Source organism: Carcharhinus amblyrhynchos, chromosome 6, assembly GCF_965287045.1.
Source record: "Carcharhinus amblyrhynchos chromosome 6, sCarAmb.v2.hapA, whole genome shotgun sequence".
Taxonomy (NCBI): Eukaryota; Metazoa; Chordata; class Chondrichthyes; order Carcharhiniformes; family Carcharhinidae; genus Carcharhinus; species Carcharhinus amblyrhynchos.
Genome location: NC_137329.1, coordinates 90,312,277 through 90,335,031, shown reverse-complemented (window position 1 = coordinate 90,335,031; position 22,755 = coordinate 90,312,277). Strand labels below are relative to the sequence as shown.

Genomic DNA, 22,755 nt, shown 5'->3' with positions numbered 1-22,755 from the left:
TGATGATTTAATGTCAAATTCAGATGGCAGGTGACATATTAAATAGTTGTTTTACTATCAAGCACTATATCATATCTTGTCATTAATCTTATGCGTTTTTGATATTGGTCCTGAATTCTGGAATACCAGCTTTCTTCTCCTGTCTAACTTTATTGAGTTGGATGTTTCCAGTGTGACATTACCAATGCTAGTTAACCTGTTTTGCCATTTTTTTTCCCCTCCGTGTGATGCCAACTGATTGCTCTCTGTTAAATAGTTATTCTTGGACATGTTGTTTAGTTTGTTTGATACTTGACTCCACTGTCTAATTATTTTCTCAAAAACATTACACTCTTGCTCCTGCATAATTATTATTCTGCTACAACTTTCATTTTAAATTGAGCTGTGTACATGCTATTCTTCCTCAAAGGCTTTGTGGCATTTAGGATAGAGATGCAATTTTTTTTCTGATGATTATGTTAACATGGAACTCTCTTCCGCAGAAGGCAGTGGAGGCAAGGTGATTGAATATTTTTAAGGCAGAGGTAGATTGATTCCCTTGCCGAGCACTAATCTAAGGTTATTAGGGTCGATGGGAATGTAGAATTTGAAGCACCAACAGATCAGCTGTGATCGTATAGTGAAGCAGGTTCAAGTATGGTTCAATACGGGGCGGCACATTGGCACAGTGGTTATCTCTGCTGCCTCAGCACCAGGGACCATTGGTGATCAGCTTTGAAACATAGCACACACAATTGAGTACTCTCACCGGGTAATTCTCTTCATGCATTACATTTTGAAATTTGCCTTTTAAAATGGGAATATCATGGGCGCCTTGTGTCTACTTTCATGTTCATGGTGCATTTTGGCATGAACTTGTGTTTTTAATTTGAAGAAACTAATAATTCAGTAGGGTACCAGTATGATATACTAAAGAATCTCAGGATTAATAACTGCAAACACTCTAATGATGTCCTGATCTCTTCATGGGGCATGAAGTAGGATAGTAATGATGGAAAATTAAAGATCAGATCAACCTGAAATGCATTTGGGTATTTCCTAGTGAGGGTGGAAGAACGACTTGTGTTTATATAACAGCTTATCATAGTACAAGTCGTTCCCTCATGTTTACAATAGATGGAATTCCAACTCCTAAAGGTTCTCATCAAAGTAAATCTAATCAAACAATTTAAACTGAGAAATAAGTAGTGCGTGGCTGCAATACACAAATGCATCTTGCATTTGGAATGTGAGTATGCACTCAACATTGAAGGAAGACGAGGTCAAAATATATAATTCCTATCATACACGAAGATTAAGCTCTATTTAAGAAGAATGGTTTTGCATTTTATAAACAGGTACATACAGTGAAAATAAATTCTAAATTGAGTATTGCTGAAATAAGTGATGTGTAGTTTAAATTCTGTTTAAATTCAAATCCAGTAGGTTAACACTGGTCAAATGGGGCGGTATGATGTACAGTGGCTAGCTCTGCTGCTTCACATCACCACGGACTGGGGTTCAATTCCTGCTTCGGGCACTGCCTGTGTGGAGTTTGTGCGCTCTTCTGTGTCTGCGTGAGTTTTCCCCCAGGTGCTCCGGTTTCCTCCCACAGTCCAAAGATGTGCAGGTTAGGTTGATTGGCCATGCTAAATTGTCCCTAGTGTCAGGGGATTAATAGAGTAAATATGTGGGGTTACGAGAATAGGGCCTGAGTAGGATTGCTTTCGGTGCAGACTCGATGGGCCGAATGGCTCCTGCCCTGTAGGGATTCTATGAAGTTATTGCCCTGGGGAGTACAAGATGGAATTGCTGGCCACAAACTTTTGTTTAGTTGAAAAAGACACAACATGTTGACATGTCCCTTCTGCCTGCAAAGGACAGGGCCCTATGTGTGGATATATGCAGCAGGATTTGCATTATTTTGCATGTGAAAATCAGCCAGGTTGTTTGGAATCCTGCAAAAACTCAGCAAATACGCCTTGAAATTTGATGTTCAATTTTAATGATACCATGTATGCCCAAATAGATGGTGTCACCAAGTGATCGCAACTAGAATATAAAACAGTACAGGCCCATCGGCCCTTGATGTTGTGCCGAGCTATGTCCGAACCCAAGATCAAGTTCTCCTACTCCCTATCATCCTGGTATGTTCCATGTGCCTACACAATAGCCGCTTGAAAGTTTCTAAAGTGTCCGACTCCACTATCACAGCAGGCAGTGCATTCCACACTCCATCCACTCTGAGTAAAGAATCTACCTCGGACATCTCTCTTATATCTCCCACTATAAACCATATAGTTATGCCTCCAAGTGACAGCTACATCCACCCGAGAAAATAGTCTCTGCACGTCCACGCTATCTATCCCCCCCTCATCATCTTATAAACTTCTATTAAGTTGCCTCTCGTCCTCCTCCGCTCTAAAGAGAAAAGCCCCAGCTCCCTCAACCTTTCCTCAAAAGACCTACCCTCCAAACCAGGCAGCGTCCTGGTAAATCTTCTCTGCACTCTCTCCAATGCTTCCACCATTCCAGAACTGCACACAATATTCCAAATATTCCAATTAGACCCAGCTTTTGAAAACTTCTGTTGGCTTTCATGTGAAATCTTTAATGGAATAACGTGCAGCATCATAACACTTGCACATTTCTGATACGTTCATGATACATTTGCTAAAATTGAATCCACAGCTGCATGTAAGAATTTCTTTACCTTAATAGACTCCGTCCTAAGCTCAAATTCACTTTGAGGAAAGGCAGCTTATGCTCCGTTTCAATGTGCTAATTCAGAAATCCGCTAGTGAGTTCTCTACTATCTACTGGAAGCCTACGTTCCCTGGTCAGTTTACACATTGGAATTCCTACAGTGTGACAAGCTGCAAGATTGGCTTTACTGGGAACCTCAGCCGTTTGCTCATTCAGCTTAATGCTGAAATAGGATGCATCCAAGCCATTTTGTGGGGTAATGAATACCCTATCAGATCATTGCTCGCTGTATATTGTTCAAACTCAAGTGGACCCAAGGCTGCCACTTTCGGTCCAGAAAAGTGCCCAATCTACCTCAGATTACCCTGCAAGGTAAGATGCCTCAAATAATTGAACAACAGGTGAAGTTGGCTGCATCATGTTGTTACTGTCTGGTATTTTCCATTTACAGGATGCTGTTATCAAGCCAAAACGATATTGTGCCAGTCACACAAACAAATAATATGGCGTATGAATCAGTGCAAGTGTGATGCCAGCTATGTAAACTATGCGTACCAGCAACTGTGGATTATATCAAATTGAACGTCCCTTTGGCTATTTGCAATAAGCAAAATACTGGCCATACCTAACTGGCCTATGCTTGCAAAACTCAAAACAGTGTCCAACATTTGATATGATTCCTTGATTGGACAATACTTGCAAAATAATCCAATTGTGCCAAGAGTTGTGTTAACCAGTTTAAGATTCAGTCGAGCTCGCAGTGTGGCTCATTTACGCGTGCCAGAAGCTACATCTATTAACATGCAGGGCCCTTTAATTTGCAGATGGAAGGTGCATGTTCACTCATTTTGCCTTTCTGAACTAAACAAAAGTCTGGGGCCAGTCATTCCCTGGTTCATTCTCCAGGGAAATGCCTTGACCAATCAGCATCAACCTGTCTGATTTGAATTTAACCAAAAGCTTAGCAATCCATTGGTCGAGATTGTGCATTCTCCATGGCAACATCAGAGTGCATTTACCAACCAATCAGCACTCTTTTCTCATGTAATATCAATTGTTTTTCCCCTTTAATTAGTCCTGGTGAGTGCAAGATGCAAAGCTTCAAAATTATGTCTCTTACAAGTTTTATATTACCAAATAACTAAATAAATTTGTACAAAACATTGTTTATGGCAGAATTAGAATACTGAGTACTTTTGGACATTCTGTGATCAAAAGATCATGAATTTAAAAAGAGTATGCAATTCTGATTGACCAACATGGCCAGGAATGGGGTGTTATATTTATCAGGTGATGTTTAAAATATTGAGTCTATTTCTATGAGAGTAGAGAGCTTTTTTAATTTAAAATTATGAAGGATTGTTGCAGAGTGAACAGGGAAAGATTATTTCCTCTGCTTGGTGAGTTGGTGACAAGAGATCATTAATTTACAATTGTCATTGTGTTAGGTTAGGTGAAGTTTATTTTTGCAAAGGCTTGGTGAGGCATTGGATGCTTTGACACTTGGAATAGTTGAGATGGAGGCAATTGTATGTTTTAAGGACTAATGTGTTAAATATTTGATCATGATATATGGCCATGAGGAATTGATCGGATAGTGTGTTTCATTTTAGATTTATCCTGCAAAGGAACAACACGAGTAGTGAGCCAATTGTCAATGATTCAGTGTACTGCGACATCTGACTGAATGCTCAAATCGTATTGTTCGAGATTGATACAAACTAATCTGAAGGCAGACAGAGGCTGAACACTGATTTTTAATGGAGGCATTTCCTGCGTGCTGCTACAAGTGCCAACTAACTAAGATGGCTGCTATATTACATTACATCACTTGTTGAGGTGATGTAACTATTTACTAGTATAATCATTTAAATGTATTGGCAAACACCATTGGCCAATTTAAAACAAAAACTTGCATCAAGATTACTAACCACAGTTAGGTTAAAGTATGTTATAGAAATATTAGGAACATATATACTTTTTGATTTAAGATTATTTTATTTTGGGTTATTTCCCCTCTAATTGCCATTTTTTTTCTCCCCTAGTGGTTTCTTTGGGCCAAGCTACTCCTGCTAGGCTTCTACTAATTAATCCAAATCAACTGGCAGTAAGTACTTAGTATGAGGCAGAAGTGAGAAATAAATGAACTATACCTTATTTTCCACTTAGTAGAAAGAACTTTTAAAGCTGTAAACCTGGGTGTCATAAATACTCACTTGAGAGTATGTAAAGGAATTTGGGAAAGGGACTGATCAAATCTAGTCATCCAAAATAAAACTAAATCTTGGATTATGTGCACATTTTCCAGTCTGTACTCGCTTTGCTGCTGGTTGTATAGCATTCAGTCTTTATTTCTCTGCCTGAATTGTGTTTCTGTTTTGACAGAGCACTCCTGCAAAGTGTCAGTTTGTAAAATTTTATTTTTAAAGCACATTTTGGACTTGTCCATGACACACAACAGTTCAGATACCAATTAAAATCTGACTGGAGGTGTAGTGAAATCTTGTTGAGGCTTGCTCCCTTTCAGATTATAAATAGGTTTAAAAAAATAGTGTTAAGAATGAGACTAGATATGTGGCTCCCATCTGCTGTCTACTCTAACCTTTTATAGTCAAAGGAAACTTTTGGTCATGACTGGGTTGCATATAGGTCAGTCTGTGTGACTGACTGTTAAGAGTGTTCTGCCAACACTCTGTGCTCTAACAAAATTTAAGATAAGATAAAGGAACTCAATGTGAATGTGAAGCAACTCCGTGCGTTAAATCAAGCGGCTAAAAATTTTTGGATCTGATTGATTTAGTGCAGTCTAAATCCAAAAGTCTGGATTGCAATCTTTATTTTCTAACCAAATTAGTTTTAATTCTGATCTCAAGAGCTCTAAAGTTCTACTTTGAGTTTTTGGTTTGTATATTACATATATTAAAAACATTTAGGGGAGAAAAAAAACAGGCCTTTTTTAGAATTCAGTGTCAATTTACCTTAGTTGCAGGCATAATGTCTCCTTGGAATGATAATCACGTGTCAAGTTAGAATTTCTCCAGATCTCATACCATACCATGACTACCTTAAATGGCAGTCCTATACCAGTAACTGAAGAACAAAATCTAGATTGATATTTCAGCTCATGGAGTGTTGTACTGCCTGAGTTGCCATATCTTGGATGAGATGTTAAACTGAGGTCCCATTTCCCCCCTCTGAGGCATCAAAGATCACTTTAAATACTTTTGAGGATGAATTAAGTTTTCCCGTGTGTTCTTGTCAATATTTATTCCTCATTCAACATCACTTTAAAATATCTGATAGTCTGGTCATCATCTCCTTCCTTTTGTGGGACCTGTCTTTGGACAAATTGGCTGCTGTATTTCCTGCACGACAGCAATGTCTACATTTTAAAAAGTAGTTATTGGTTGTAAAGTGCTTTTGAAAATTCAGAGGTCATGAAGGCACCACAATGTGTATACTGTGACAAAGCCAAGAACCAGATGCAATACAGATAAATCACAAGTTATTTTGTGGGATGTGAACATTGATGTCAAGGTCAGCATTTGTTGTTCATCCCTAATTTCCACTGTGAAGGTGTGATGAATTGCTGCAGTTCATCTGGTGTAGCTATAACAGTGGTGTACCAACAGTGCTGTTCGGAAGAGAGCTCCGATAGTTTGGCTCATCAACAATGAAAAAATGGCAATAAAGTTCCAAGTTGGGTGTGGCTAGGAGAGGAGTTTGTTTCCATTCACCCTCTGCCATTGTCCTAAATGTTAGAGATTGCAGGTTCGGAAGGTGCTGTTGAAAGAGCTGTGGTGAGATATTGTAGTGCATCTGGTAGATAGTACAACTCCTGCCACTATGCATCATTGTTGGAGGGAGTGAATATTTAACATGGTGGATGGGATGTTGATCCAATAGGCTACTGTTTTTTGTAATTTTTGGAATATTAAAGCTACACTCATCCAGGCTTGCGGAGAGTATTTCATCATACTCCTAATTTATGCTTTGTAAATAATGAACAGACTTTGGGGAGTCAGGAGTCTACATGCTACAGAATTCAGAGTTTCTGGTTAATGGTAATCCCCAGGAAGATAAAAATAAAATATATTGGATGTTGGAATCTGAAACCAAAGAGAAAACACTGGAAAATCTCAGCAGGTCTGGCATTGTCTGTGAGGAGAAAAAAAAAGCTGATGTTTTGAGTCCAGATGACCCTATGTCAAAGGGTCATCTGGACTTGCAAAATCAGTTCTTTTCTCTCCTTACAGATCTGCTGAGATTTTCCAGCGTTTTCTCTTAACTCCAGGAAGATGTTGAGGCAGGATTTATTGATGGTAATTGTATTGAATGTCAAGAAAAGACAGGTAGATTCTCCCTTGTTTGAGTTGGTCATTACCTAGCTTTTATGTGATGAGTGCCACGCATCAGCCTAACCCTGAATGTTGTTCAGGTCTTGCTTCATATAAATCTGGACTGCTTTAATATTTGAGGTGAATGGTACTGAAATGATTGGACTGGTTTACTCTCTCTTGAAGAATTCCTGCAGTGATAGCCTGGGGCTGAAGTGATTGACTTCCAACAACCATGATCATCATCCTTTGTGCTTGGTTTGACTCCAACCAATGGAGAATTTGCCCCTGATTCTTATTGACTTGTTTTGCTTTGGCTCCCTGATCCTACACTCTATCAAATTTAAAGTCTTGAATTGAGCTATTTTTGTTCATGTTTGGATCAAGATAATAATGAAGTCAGAAGCCCAAGTGGCCCTGGCAGAACCCAAACAGTGTCAGTGAGCAGTTTATTGCTGAGAAATAACTGACATCAGATCAGCCTTCTCGAAAGTCAACCCATGGAAAGCTGGCCCAGACAGGATACCCGGACAAGCACTCGGATCCTGTGCCAACCAGCTGGCGGGGGTATTCGCAGATATCTTTAATATCTCTACACCAATCTGAAGTCCCTATTTGCTTCAAGATGATGACCATCATCTTGCTACCAAAGAGAGGCTTGGAAGTCTGCCTTAATAATATTGCCCAGTGGCTCTAACATCTGTCATTATGAAGTGCTTCGAAAGGTTAGTCATGGCATGAATCAATTCTGGACTCCCAGACTGAACGTGTCCACAGCAGACACCAGCTTCCTGACCCTACATGCAATCCTGAAACATTTGGGTAACAAGGATAGTTATATCAGATTCCTATTATTGACTGCAGCTCAGCCTTCAACACCATTATCCCTACAAAACTTATCTCCAAACTCCATAGTCTAAGGCTCGGCTCCTCCCTCTGGATCCTAGACTTCCTAACCCACACCATAATCAATAAGGATAGACAAGAATACCTTCTCCACAATTATCCTCAATGTTGGTGCCCCACAAGGCTATGTCCTCAGTCTCTTTCTATACTCCTTATACATCTGTGACTGTGTGGCCAAATTCCCCTCCAATTCGATTTTCAGCTTTGCTGATGACACCACTATGTTGGGTTGGATTTCAAACAATAACGAGACGGAGTTTGGGAAAGAGACTTGAGAATCTGGTTAATTGGTGCAATGACAATAATCTCTCCCTCGATGTCAGTAAAACAAAGAAGATAGTCATAGACTTTGGGAAGGGTAGTGTGGGACACGCCCCTATCTACATCAACAGGGGTGAATTAGAAATGGTTGAGAGCTTCAAGTTTCTAGGTATCCAGGTCACCAACAGCCTGTCCTAGTCCCTGTATGCTGATGCTATAGACAAGAAACCCACCAAAGTCTGTACTTTCTCAGGAGGCTAAGGAAATTTGGCATGTCTGCTATAACTCTCAACGACTTTTACAGATGCACCATAGAAAGCATCCTTTATGGTTGTGCTACAGCTTGGTATGGCTCATGCTGAGTACAAGACTGCAAGAAATTACAAAAGATCATGAATAGCCAAGTCCATCACGCAAACCAGTCTCCCATCCGTTGACTCTGTCTACACTTCCCACTACCTCTGAAAAGCAGCCAGCATAATTAAGGACCTCATACACCCCAGATATTCTCTCTTCCACCTTATTCAGTTAGGAAAAAAAAGTCACATACCAACTGACTCAAGAACAGCTTCTTTGCTGCTGCCATCAGACTTTTGAATGGACCTACCTCATTAAGCTGATCTTTCTCTACACTCTAGCTATGGCTGTAACACTACGTTCTTCAGCCTCTTCTTTCCTTCCCGATGAACGGTATGCTTTGTCTGTATAGCATGCAAGAAACAATACTTTTCATTGTATACTAATACGTGTGACAATAAATCAAATCAAAAAAGAGTAAGTGTTACTTGTGCTGTTGATGATCCCTTCCATCACTTCGCTGCTGATTGAGAGTAGACTGATGATAACATGAGAGACAACGTGGTTTTATGAAGGGAAGTTCGTGTCTCACTAACTTGCTCGAGTTTTTCAAGGAAGTGACAAAGATGATTGAGAGTAGGGCAGTGGATATTGCCTATGTGGACTTCAGTAAGGCCTTTGTCAAGGTCCCTCATGACAGACTGGTGCAGAAGGTGAAGTCGCATGGGATCAGAGATGAGCTGGCAAGATGGATACAAAACTGGCTCAGTTATAGAAGGCAGAGTAGCAGTGGAAGGGTGCATTTCTGAGTGGAGGGCTGTGACAAGTGGTGTTCCTGTGGGTTCAGTGCTGGGACCTTTGCTGTTTGTAATCTATATATAAAGGATTCAGAGGAAAATGTAACTGGTTTGATGAGTAAGTTTGCGGACGACACAAAGGTTAGTGGATTTGTGAATAGTGATGAGGACCATCAGAGGATACAGCAGGATATAGATCGGTTGGAGACTTGGGTGGAGAAATGGCAGCTGGAGTTTAATCCTGACAAATGTGAGTTAATACACTTTGGAAGGCCTAATAAAAATAGGAGATGTACAATAAATAACAGAACCCTTCAGAATATTGATAGGAGGGGGGTCTGGGTGTACAGGTACAAAGGTCACAAAGTGGCAACGCTGTGGAGAAGGTAGCCAGAAGGCATATGGCATGGTTGCCTTCATTGGCCAGGGCATTGAGTTTACAAATTGGTAAGCCATGTTATAGAACCTTAGTTAGGCTGCACTTGGAATATAGTGTTCAGTTCTGGTCACCAAACTACCAGAAGGATGTGGAAGCTTTGGAGAGGGTATGGAAAAGATTTTCCAGGATGTTGCCTGGTATGGAGGGCATTAGCTATGAGGAGAGGTTGGAGAAACTTGGTTTGTTCTCACTGGGGCAACCTGAAAGAAGTGTACAAGATTGAGAGGCATGAACAGAGTGGATAGTCATAAGCTTTTTCTAGGGTGGAAGAATCAGTTTCTTGGAGGCATGGGTTTAAGGTGCAAGGGGCAAGGTTTAAAGGAAATGCACGAGGCAGGTTTTTTACACAAGATTGTGGTGGGTGCCTGGGGAGGCACTGGAAGCAGAAACGATAGTGACTTTTAAGGGGCGTCGTGACAAATACATGAATAAGATGGGAATGGTGGGATATGGTCGCTGGCAGGGTCAGGGATTTTAGTTAAGTTGGGTAGCATGGTCGGCACAGGCTTGGAGGGGCGAAGGGCCTGTTCCTGTGCTGTAATTTTCTTTGCTCTTAATTTGCCAATTTGCCCTGCCTTTCATGGATAGTAAAAAGTCTGACAACACCAGGTTTTAGTCCAACCTATTTATTTGATAATATACTCGCAAGCTTGCGAGTATATTATCAAATAAATAGGTTGGACTAAAACCTGGTGTTGTCAGACTTTTTACTGTGTTTATGCCAGTCCAACGCCGGCATACCCACATCATTTCATGGATAGGACATACCCTGGAAAAGTTTCTAAATTGTCTGTTAGATGCCTGTGTTTTAGTTGCACTGGAACAGCTTGGCTAGAAGTACAAATCTTTGGTAGTACTACCAGGATATCATTCGGGTCCATTACTTTTTTGTGATTCCTACCACCTGGAGTGAATTAAATCTGCTGACTCAGCATTTCTGGCTGAAGATCGTTGCAATTGCTGCACCCTTTTCTTTTGCATGGATGTGCTGGGCTTCACTTTGCTGAAGGTGGGAATATTTGTGGAACCTCCTTAGTTTTTTTTAATGCCTCCCCTCCCCCCGCATCATTTCTGGTTATATCACAGCTTGGTATGGCTCTTGCTCTACTCTAGACTGCAAGGATCTACAAAAGGTTGTGAATGTAGCCCTATCCATCACGCAAACTAGCCTCTCACCCAGTTATTCTGTCCACGCTTCCTGCTGCCTTAGCAAAGCAGCCAGCATAATTGAGGACCCCACCCATCCCGGACATTCTGTGTTTCACCACCTTCCTTTGGGGGAAAAAAAACTACAAAACCTGAGGTCATGTACCAACCGACTCAAGAACAGTTTCTTCCCTGCTGCTGTCGGACTTTTGAATGGTCTAACCTTGCATTAAGTTGATCTTTCTGTACACCCTAGCTATGACTATAACACTATATTCTGCATTCTCATTTCCTTCTCTATGAACAGTATGTTTTGTCTGTATAGTGTGCAAGAAACAATACTTTTCACTATGTTAATACGTGTGACAATAATAAATCAAATCATTCAGAACTGAGTGGGGAGGACTTGCAGAACTTCTACCTGGTTGTGTGATTACTTAGATCTGACGGTTGTGTGGTTATTGTATTTCGTTCGATCTTTGCGTGTACGTAGTACATTACAGCAAAGCACTTTGACACATGCTATGCCTAAGTAAGCTCAGCTCAACCAGGTGTTTCAGCTACCAGTTTAACCTGGCTTTCTCTTTTGTTCCTTCTGTTTGTCTGAGAAGAACAAGATACAAGTCACAATAGTGACTACAGTCCAAAAATACTTAATCGGCTGTAAAATGCTTTGGAACAATCTGCTTATACAAAGTGCTGTATAAATTTGTCATTTCTTCTTTCCTGAACTGAATTTAAATATCTCAGAGTGCTTTACAATTGACATCTTTAGTTGGTTTTCAGTTGCCAGTGGGGGCAAACATTGCAAATTGCATTCCTGGACAACATTACTGAATCCCAATGCTTTTGGAACGCAAAATGATTTTCAAAGGGAGGGAGTGGATGTGGGAGCCTGCATGTTTCCAAGTAACTGGTTTTGAGCCCATTGAGCTCATTAACTGGTCTCAGGTGCAGTTTGAAAATTTCAGGTCAGTAGGCTCAGGGAAACGGTGTCTGGGATATGTCATGGTGCACCAGTCAGAAGCACAGTGGGAAACCATAGATGAGTGCCAATTGATGCACTAGCCAACATACTTAAGATGCGGAAAATAATACTTGGTTTATCAACCGGTGGTGCAGATTTGCCATAGCTAGTAGTGAGATGCTTGCGTTTGCAAAAATTTAGTGGTGGGATTCCTGAGAGGAAGTAAGGCTGCTGGCATCACTTGGACAATAGAGGTTGGCAGAGAACCTTGATAAACGAGTGACCCACTACTGAGGACGTTGAAATGGGAGTAGGTTACTCTGACATGTGACAGAGTAGGGAGGAGGAGCTTCAGCAGATGCATTCTCCTGATCAAGAGGTGCCTGAAGATTGGAGAGTGGCAAATATTGTGACTTTGTTTAAAAAGGACTGTAGGGAAAAGCCTGGGAACTACAGGCCAGTGAGCCTCACATCTGTGGTAAATTGTTGGAAGTTATTTTGAGAGACAGGATCTGCAGGCATTTAGAGACGCAAGGACTGATTAAGGACAGTCAGCATGGCTTTGTGAGTGGAAAATCGTGTCTCACAAATTTGATTGAGTTTTTTGAAGAGGTACCCAAGAAGGTAGATGAGGGCAGTGCAGTTGATGTTGTCTACATGGACTTTAGCAAGGTACTGCATAGTAGGTTGTTGCATAAGGTTAAATCTCATGGGATCCAGGGTGACGTATCTAAATGGATACAAAATTAGCTTCTTGACAGAAGCTAGAGGGTGATTGTAGAGAGCTGTTTTTCAAACTGGAGGCCTGTGACCAGCGGTGTGCCTCAGGGCTCAGTGCTGGGTCCACTGTTATTGTCGCTTATATTAACGATTTGGATGAGAATATAGGAGGCATGGTTAGTAAGTTTGCAGATGACACTAAGATTGGTGACATATGTGGACAGTGAAGAAAATTGTCTCCAATTGCAACGGGATCTTGATCAATTGGGCCAGTGGGCTGACAAATGGCAGATGGAGTTTAATTTAGAGAAATACGAGGTGATGCATTTTGGTAGATTGAACCAGGGCAGGACTTGCTCAGTTAATGGTAGGGTGTTGGGAAATATTACAGAACCTAGAGATCGAGGGGTACATGTTCATAGCTCCTTGAAAGTAGAGTCACAGGTGGTCAGAGTGGTGAAGAAGGCATTTGGTGTGCTTGGTTTCAACTGTCAGAACATTGAATATAGGAGTTGAAATGTCTTGTTGAAGTTGTACAAGACATTGATAAGGCCACACTTGGAATACTGTGTGCAATTCTGGTCACCCTATTATAGAAAGGACATTACTAAACTACAAGAGTGCGGAAAAGATCTACTATCGGGACTTAATGGATTGAGGTATAAAGAAAGGCTATACAGGCGTTATACAGACAAAGCATACCATTCATAGAGAAGGAAACGAGAGAGTGCAGAATGTAGTGTTATGTCACAGCTAGGGTGTAGTGAAAGATCAGCTTAATGCAAGGTAAGTCCATTCAAAATTCTAACAGCAACAGGGGAGAAGCTGTTCTCGAGTCATTTGGTACATGACCTCCAGACTTTTGTATCTTTTTCCCGGTGGAAGAAGATTGTATGTCGGGGAGCATGGGGTCCTTCGTTATGCTGGCTGCTTTGCCGGGGCAGCGGGAAGTGTAGATAGAGTCAATGGATGGGAGGCTGGTTTGCGTGATGGATTGGGATACGTTCATGACCTTTTGTAATTTCTAGTGGTATTGAGCAGAGCAGGAGCCATACCAACCTGTGATACCACCAGAAAGATGGTGCGACTGTAAAAGTATACAAAGAGGACTGGAGCTGGATGAGAAGAAACTAGAACGGCATTCTTCCTTGAAGGAGAATGGGGAGAAGGAAGAGGAAGACAAAGGGAATGCTGCAGAGGAGCCCTATTACCCAGACATTGGGGATAAGACAACTGAGGGTGTCCCAGCATTGTGGTAATTGGCAAGATGGCCTGGCTTCAAGACAATCTTGATTCAGTGGTGCTTCATTTGAGCGCACGTCAACCCTATGACAGATGACTCTGTCCTTCAACTTTCATCAGAGACAAATTATCCAGCAAGCACAAATCTGAATAAACCCATTGCCATACAAAAATATTCATCAGCAATATTGCCTCACATCACAGACAATGGAACACTACCAAGCCCAGTCCCCAGTCCCTCCCCCTTAAACTTCATTTCACTAATGACACCAAGCTTTAATTACATAACAATCTGATTAAAAACATTGCCATTCATTTCTCCTCCAGTAATAACAGAGCAAATTAAGTAAACTTGAACCAAATTACCTTCAAAGTGCAACTTATGATATGGTACCTTGCGTTCACCCCCACTTCTACAAGATGCTGTCCCATTACTGAGGATGAGGTGGAGGCAATCTGTTTCATTGTATCTACTTGCACCTGAGATGGCCATGGCTTCTGTCTGTTTGTTACCCTATATGTGAAGGTGGCTGACTTATTGTCAGAGCAAATGTATGGTTGCATCAATGTAAGGGAGAATTTTGGGCATTCAATCTGCTCAGTTCATGTGTATGCTGCTGTATACGGAGTCAGAGATCTGTCACGTGGTTATCGCTTGCCATTAGTCTTTCCAGATCTTATCAGGTCATGGAATCTTTTACGGTGGTAGACTCGTCTCCTGGTCACTCCTCTGCTGTTGACCTCCATACCATCTCCAGCAAACGTCATTCAGTAGGATTGCCTTCTGATCTGTTGTCGTGCCTTTGGCCTCATCTGCTGCCCTCATAATTATATCTATCTGGGTGACTGTAGAAAATGCCATGGACTTGGACATCTGGGCAGGGCTGTATGTTCCTGATATCTCCAATCCATCAAGTCATTGTTTCTGCTTTCATATAATGCTAAATGCTTCTGACAATCTTGGTGACCGCATGGGCTTAATTGTATTTTTGATGTACGTTAGTGGCAACTTCAGTAGAGTCTGGAACCAGGACTGAAGAGAATAGCATAAAGGAATTGTTGCACTATTCTTTATCAGTTAAACTTGGAAAGAGAATTAACTTAAAACGAAGATACATTGCTTCCGAAACAACAGACATTCACTTGCTTGATCTTATGTTGATGGTCACTGAATATCTATACTTTGAAATAGAAGTGCTTGTTCATCAAGCCAGATTACTGAGTGCAGGACTGATGAATGCCTTTAAACGATGCAAAAAATAATCCATTGCTTACTTTGTGCTGTAGATTTCTCATGGGAAAAGATTTGCATATTTAGTAAAAGCAAAACATTTAATCAACCTACTTGATTAATCCACTTGTGAACTACTAATTGACTGTTGTTGTTGTTGTTGTTGTTGTTGTTATTATTTTCTGAGTTTGAAAAGTCTGAAGCAAACACATTCGCTGACTTGAGGTGGAGTTTATCTGCAAGCAGTGTTGAGCTGACAGCATCTTTTGTCATTCACGGCTTCCTAAATGAAATGTGCCTCTGAAAATAATTTCCTTGAACGTTTGCAGATAGGTGTACATAAGAACATAAGAAATAGGAGCAGGAGTAGGCCAACTAGCCCTTCGAGCCTGCCCCGCCATTCAATAAGATCATGGCTGATCTGTCTTGGCTCAGTTCCACATTCCCGCCCTCTCCCCATAACCCTTAATCCCCTCTCATCAAAAACCCATCAACCCGCGTCTTAAAAATATTTAGCGAGGCAGCCTCCACCACTTCAACGGGCAGAGAATTCCAGAGATTCACCACCCTTTGAGTGAAGAAGTTCCTCCTCAACTCCGTTCTAAACCACCCCCCCTTTTATCTTGAGGCTGTGCCCCCTAGTCCTACTATCCTTTCTGAGCGGGAAGAGTCTCTCCACCTCTATCCTATCCATCCCATTCATCATCTTATACGTCTCAATGAGATCTCCCCTCATTCTTCTAAACTCTAACGAGTACAAGCCTAGTTTATTCAGCCTCTCCTCATAGCTCAACCCCGTCAACTCCGGTATCAGCCTAGTAAACCTCCTCTGCACTCCCTCCAAGGCCAAAATATCCTTGTGTAAGTACGGCGCCCAAAACTGCACACAGTACTCCAGCTGCGGCCTCACCAATGCCCTATACAGCCACAGCAAGACCTCCCTACTTTTATATTCAATCCCCCTCGCTATGAAGGCCAGCATCCCATTCGCCTTCCTGACCACCTGCTGCACCTGCAAGCTGGGTTTTTGCGACTCATGCACAAGGACCCCGAGGTCCCTCTGCACCGTCGCCTGCTGCAGTTTTTCTCCACGTAAGTAATAATCCTTCCTACCATTATTCCTACCAAAGTGGACCACCTCGCACTTGCCAACATTAAATTCCATTTGCCATTTCCTGGCCCATTCGCCCAGCCTATCTAGATCCTTCTGCAGACTCTCCCCACCCTCCGCACAATTTGCCTTTCCACCAATTTTGGTGTCATCAGCAAATTTTGACACCCTACACTCGGTTCCCTCCTCCAGATCAAGGTGTGCTTGGTTTAGCACTCTCAGCTGTGTAGTTAAAAACAGGCAAGTGTAGAAGAGACATTATCCCCTATCTTTCATTCTCTTCTTCCTCTGCAAAAAAGAATATGATGAAGGAATAACCTTTGGGATACCATTTTCAACTCTTAGTCGTATTAAGGAAAAATCTTGCTGTCGGAACTTTTGGATAGAAGCATCCACACAAAATACTAACACTGAAAAGTTCAGCATTCTCATGCACAGAGGCAAAGTTTACATCACAAACGCTGGAATTTATACAGCTGAGTCTGTCAAGCCAGTAAGATGCTGAACTCGCAACTCTGCCTAATATTGGTGGTATGAGCACACAGCACATACTTCACAAAACCAGCTTGTGCTTGTTTGCATATGATTTTAATTCATAGAATCATAAAATTCCTGCAGTGCAGAAGGAGGGCATTCAGTCATCGAGTCTGCACTGATCTGACTTGACTTATTATTGTCACATGTATTAACATACAGTGAAAAGTATTGTTTCTTGTGTGTTGTACAGACAAAACATACAGTTCACAGAGAAGGAAACGAGGGAGTGCAGAATGTAGTGTTACAGTCATAGCTAGGGTGTAGAGAAAGATCAACTTAATGCAAGGTAAGTCCATTCAAGTCTGACGGCAGCAGGGCAGAAGCTGTCCTTGGGTTGGTTGGTAAGTGACCTCAGACTTTTGTATCTTTTTCCTGAAGGAAGAAGGTGGAAGAAAATGTCTGTCTTGGGTGCGTGAGGTCCTTAATTATGCCGACTGCTTTGCCGAGGCAACAGGAGCTGTAGACAGAGTCAGTGGATGGGAGGCTGGTTTGTATGATGGATTGGGTTACATTCACAACCTTTTGTAGTTCTGCAATGGTGATCTGAGGCTTCCAGGATGGAGGGCATGACTCTCTGAAAGAGCATCTTACCCAGACTCAACCACTGCCCTATCTGCATAACTTCATGCATGTACTGTGGCTAACCCACCTAACCTCATTTTTGGGCACATAGGGGCAATTTAGCATAGCCAATCCACCTAACCTACATGTCTTTAATGGAAGACATCTCTATCTAATTTTTTTGACCACTGAATATCTGTTCTAATCCAAGGCCCTTGAAATTATAGATGTAATTACAAGAAACCATGTAATAAAAACAATTGGTTAAAGTGAGGAGAAGCAAATGTTCTTCATGAAAAGTTCCAGTTTGAATCATAAGCAGCTGCTTGTTTTCATCTTTGTCACAAAGGTGGCTTTAAAAGAGACTGTCCAAATGGCTTAGAGGTGAAGTTACTATTTCTGAGACTGAATCTGTTCCTTCACGTGCATTGCTCTGCACATGTGCCGATAATCAAGTACACAATCCTATTGTGCCTATCTTGCAATTGAAGAGTGACGGTTTGATTTATTTCACCACAGTAAGACATTGCACAGATTCTTAAACAAAGGACCCCTGGAGAACCAATGACTGGGAATTATTTACTTCTAAGATGTTGCCCAAGACACTGGGTTATTTGCTGATCCCTCCCTCTTCATTGCCTGATGTTTTTGTGGCATCTACTATTCTGTGATCTTAATTACTGAGCTGATTCTGACCTGAAAGAATCTGATTTTATTACCTTGCTACCAGTTCAATTTTCAGGATCATGGGGTGATCTCTGGGTTGTGCACTTACGTCCGTATATGCAGCTCCCCTTTCCACAGTTGGCTTGAGAACACCATTAATGGGCTCTTAAACGTTTTATTTAACTCTGGGTAAGCTCCTAAAGTGTCCAGTAGATCTGTGGGACAAGGAATATTTGTTCAAGAAGCATGAGTTGTAAAATACTGCCCTGCAACTCCAATAACTCTTTCATAAGCATCTCTGCTCCTGGCAGAAGAAATAGGACAAATCCAACCTGACCTTCTACTGTCTTTAATTCTCCTCTTGATCATCAATAAACTCATGGTAAGGGTGATCAGCAGCGCTTTCAAGAAGCACTTGCTTATCAATAACCTGCTCGTTGACTCTCGGTGTGACTTCTGCCAGGTGTATTTAGCTCCTGATCTCGTTACAACTTTGGTTCAAACATGGACAAAAAGCTGAATTCCAAAGGTGAGGCGATGGTGACTGTCCTTGACATCAAGGCCACATTTAATCAAGTATGGCATCAAGGAGACTGAGCAAAAGTGAAGTCAGTGGGAATCATGGAGGAAAACTCTCCCACTGATTGGAGTTGTACCTAGCACAAAGTTGTGGTGGTTGGAAATGAATCATTTCCATTCTAGGATATCATTGCAGAAATTCCTCAAGGGAGTGTTCTCAGCCCAACCATCTTTAGTTGCTTCATCAATGATCTTGATATCATCACAAGATCAGAAGTGGGGACATTTGCTGCTGACTGCACAACATTTAGCATCATCCACAACTCCTCAGATACTGAAGCAGTCTGTACCCAAATGCAGCAAGACCTGTATGATATCCAGACTTGGGCTGAGAAGTGGCGAGTAACATTTATGCCACACAAGTGACAAGCAATAGACATCTCCAGTATGGGAGAATCTAACCATCACCCCATGACATTCAATACATTACCATTGCTGAGTCTCCCACTGTCAACATCCTCGGGTTACCATTGGCCAGAAACTGATATGGTTTGGCCATATAAATACCGTGACTACAAAAGAAGGTCAGAGGCTAGAAATCCTATGGGTGGGTAACTCACCCCAACTTCCTTAAGTCCGTCCACCATCTACAAAGCACACGTGAGGAGCGTGATGTAATACTCTCCACTTGCCTGGATAAGTGCATCTCCAACAACACTTGAAGCTCAATACCACCTAGGACAAAGCAGTCTGCTTGATTGGTACCTCTTCTAGAAACATTCACTTCTTACACCAGTGATGCGTTGTCATTACAGTGTATACCATTTACCATGCACTGCTCCTTAGGCAGTACCTTCCAAACCCACATTCACTACCATCTCGAAGAACAAAAGCCAGCAGAAACATGGGAACACCACCAATTGAAAGCTCCCCTCCAAGTTACTCACCATCCTGATTTGGAAATATATCATTGCTCCTTCACTGTCACTGGATCAAAATTCTGGAACTCCTTGCCTAACATCATTGTGGGTATACCTACATCTCAGGAACTGCAGCGATTCAAGAAGGCAGCTCAGCATCATCTTCTGGAGGGTAGTTAGGGATGGACAATAAATACTGGTCTAGCTAGTGACAACGACATCCCGTAAATGAGTAAAATACAATGACATGATAAATGATCTGTGTTGCAATCTTAATTTGAGATTAATGTTTCGCTTGCATCATATAAATTCTTTGACCCGCATTAAAAAGTGGCTTGGTAAAATTATTTACATAATGCAGGTGGTCTTCAAAAACTTCCTAAATATTTTGAGACAATCTCAAGAAATTGAGATAAATTTGTTTATATTTATGACCTCCTGTTAACTGAGTTAAATTAAAATGGCCAAACTTACTGTAAATTTCATACTGAGCATTGGCATACATAGTCCTAGTATTGGATGTAGTTTAAATCATTTTAAAATTGAATTTTTTTGTAAAATTATCATGTCTGTGGTATTTTATGTTTCTGTCGTTGACGGAAATATAAACCTTCATGTACTTGTGGTGTAGCAATACAAATTTGTAAACACATAAATGGTTAATGATAGAAATTTGATCACTGACAGGAGAGAAATGTAATTCGGACATCTCTGAACTTTGCATCCAAATCTAAATTACAATCTTAAAACAACATATTTTGGAATATAGTTTTACATTATGCTATCACCCACAAATACATGAGAAAATCTTACCTCCTGGGCAAGTGTAGAAGCAGTTCAGCTGTGTCTCCTTCACGGTTATGCCTTTATACTTGTTATCCCATGTTTGTAGTGATTGTTTGGGCAACTGATTAGAAGCTTTTCGATGAAAAACTACTGGAAACATTTTGCCTTGCCTGGTGGTGATTCTGTCTTCACTGAAAATACATACAAATTCAGTGAAAATTAGTATCTTAAATCAATCTCAAAGTGTTCAAGAGTCCTTTTATTCAGAGTTCAGCTCAGTAAGGCACATGTTGGATGAGCAAGCTCATTAATTGCTTCTGATGTGTTCTTTCAAAGAAATGAAGAAGATATTAGCTATATCCGATGTCATGCTTCACTCCAAGGAATTAAACTATGGTATGCATCACTGCTGACGTTTTGATATGGAACCCTTATCCAATTAAGAGGAAGCAAAGATAAAAGCTCCAGCAATGCCTGAATTACATGTCAGCTACGATTATAAAATTCTCTAAGAATTTGTCATGATCTTGTGATGAACTGTTGAAACATTCTCTGCATTTCAAGTCCCAATTGTGTGGATGCAGGGAGTGGAGGGATAGAAGGAAAAGAAATGTGCATAACCTGAAACACATTATTAGTCTATCTTCTGGAGTTTTCTAGAATGCATACCCCTAAAGCATATTTCAAATAAGTTTGGGGGAAACATGTGGAAAGTAGATATCAATTTATTTTAACTCCTATGCTCTTGAGTCATGTTTACAATCGCATATTTTCAGTTAACATAAGAACATAAGAAATAGGAGCAGGAGTAGGCCATCTAGCCCCTCGAGCCTGCCCCGCCATTCAATAAGATCTTGGCTGATCTGTCATGGCTCAGTTCCACATTCCCGCCCTCTCCCCATAACCCTTAATCCCCTTGCCTATCAAAAACCTATCAACCCACATCTTAAAAATATTGAGCGAGGCAGCCTCCACCACTTCAACGGGCAGAGAATTCCAGAGATTCACCACCCTTTGAGTGAAGAAGTTCCTCCTCAACTCCGTTCTAAAACCACCCCCCCCCCCCCCCCTTTATCCTGAGGGTGTGCCCTCTAGTCCTACTGTCCTTTCTGAGCGGGAAGAGCCTCTCCACCTCTATCCTATCCATCCCATTCAACATCTTATACGTCTCAATGAGATCTCCCCTCATTCTTCTAAACTCTAACGAGTACAAGCCTAGTTTATTCAGCCTCTCCTCATAGTTCATCCCCCTCAACTCCGGAATCAGCCTAGTAAACCTGCTCTGCACTCCCTCCAAGGCCAAAATATCCTTGCGTAAGTGCGGCGACCAAAACTGCACACAGTACTCCTGCTGCAGCAAGACCTCCCTACTTTTATATTCAGTCCCCCTCGCTATGAAGGCCAGCACCCCATTCGCCTTCCTGACCACCTGCTGCACCTGCAGGCTGGGTTTTTGCGACATGCACAAGGACCCCGAGGTCCCTCTGCACCGTCACCTGCTGCAATTTTTTGCCACTTAAGTAATTGTCCTTCCTATCATTATTCCTACCAAAGTGGACAACCTCACATTTGCCAACGTTAAATTCCATTTGCCAGTTCCTGGCCCATTCGCCCAGCCTATCTAGATCCTTCTGCAGACTTCCCACACCCTCCGCGCAATTTGCCGTTCCACCAATCTTGGTGTCATCAGCAAATTTCGACACCATGCACTCGGTTCCCTCCTCCAGATCATTTATATAAATGGTGAATAGCTGAGGCCCCAGCACCGACCCCTGGGGCACTCCACTAGTCACCAACCGCCAATCCGAATAGCACCCATTGACCCCCACACTCTGCCTCCTATTTGACAGCCAATCTTCTGTCCACACTAACACCCTACCCCCAACTCCATGCCCCCTGACCTTCTGCAATAACCTCTTGTGAGGCACCTTATCAAACGCCTTCTGAAAATCAAGAAACACCACATCCACCAGCTCTCCTCTATCCACCGCCCTAGATGCATCCTCATAGAACTCCAATAAATTCGTCAGACACGACTTCCCCTTAACGAAACCGTGCTGCGTCTGCTCTACCAAACAATTCTCCTCAAGATGCCTCGCTATTTTCTCCTTGATCACGGATTCTAACATTTTTCCTACAACAGACGTTAAACTAACTGGCCTGTAATTCCCCGCCTTTTGCCTGCCACCCTTCTTAAACAATGGCGTAACATTAGCCGTTTTCCAATCTTCCGGCACTTCCCCGGAATCCAGCGACGTTTGGAAAATAATCACCAGGGCATCTACTATCATCTCCGCCATTTCCTTCAGAACCCTTGGATGCATTCCATCCAGTCCTGGGGACTTGTCCACAATCAGTCCCTCCAGTCTGTCGAACACTGCCTCTCTAGTAACAATAATGTCATTCAGGCCCTCCACTCCTACCATGTTTCCATCGCTAACACCCGGCAAATTATTCGCGTCCTCCTCCGTGAAGACCGAAACAAAAACGTTATTCAGGGCCTCAGCCATTTCCCCATCCCCTTCCACTAAGTCCCCCCTCTCATCCTCTAAGGGTCCAACGTTCACCCTAGCCAGCCTCTTCCTTTATGTATTTATAAAAACTCTTGCTATCCTTTTTTATATTAA

At 41.8% G+C, this 22,755-nt stretch overlaps 1 protein-coding gene across 3 annotated transcripts in view; it reads left to right on the top strand.

Moving 5' to 3' along the window:
- dcp1b (decapping mRNA 1B) overlaps positions 1-22,755 on the top strand; it is a 79,157-nt gene that overhangs the window by 20,114 nt on the left and 36,288 nt on the right. The window contains exon 2 of one of the 3 annotated variants that reach the window (XM_080190921.1): positions 4,731-4,792. The exons of the other annotated variants lie outside the window; for them this stretch is intronic. Within the exon in view, the coding sequence (XP_080047047.1) occupies position 4,792 (1 nt within the window). The 5' untranslated portion in view covers positions 4,731-4,791. The remainder of the gene's footprint in view (positions 1-4,730; positions 4,793-22,755) is intronic. 3 annotated transcript variants of the gene reach the window in all.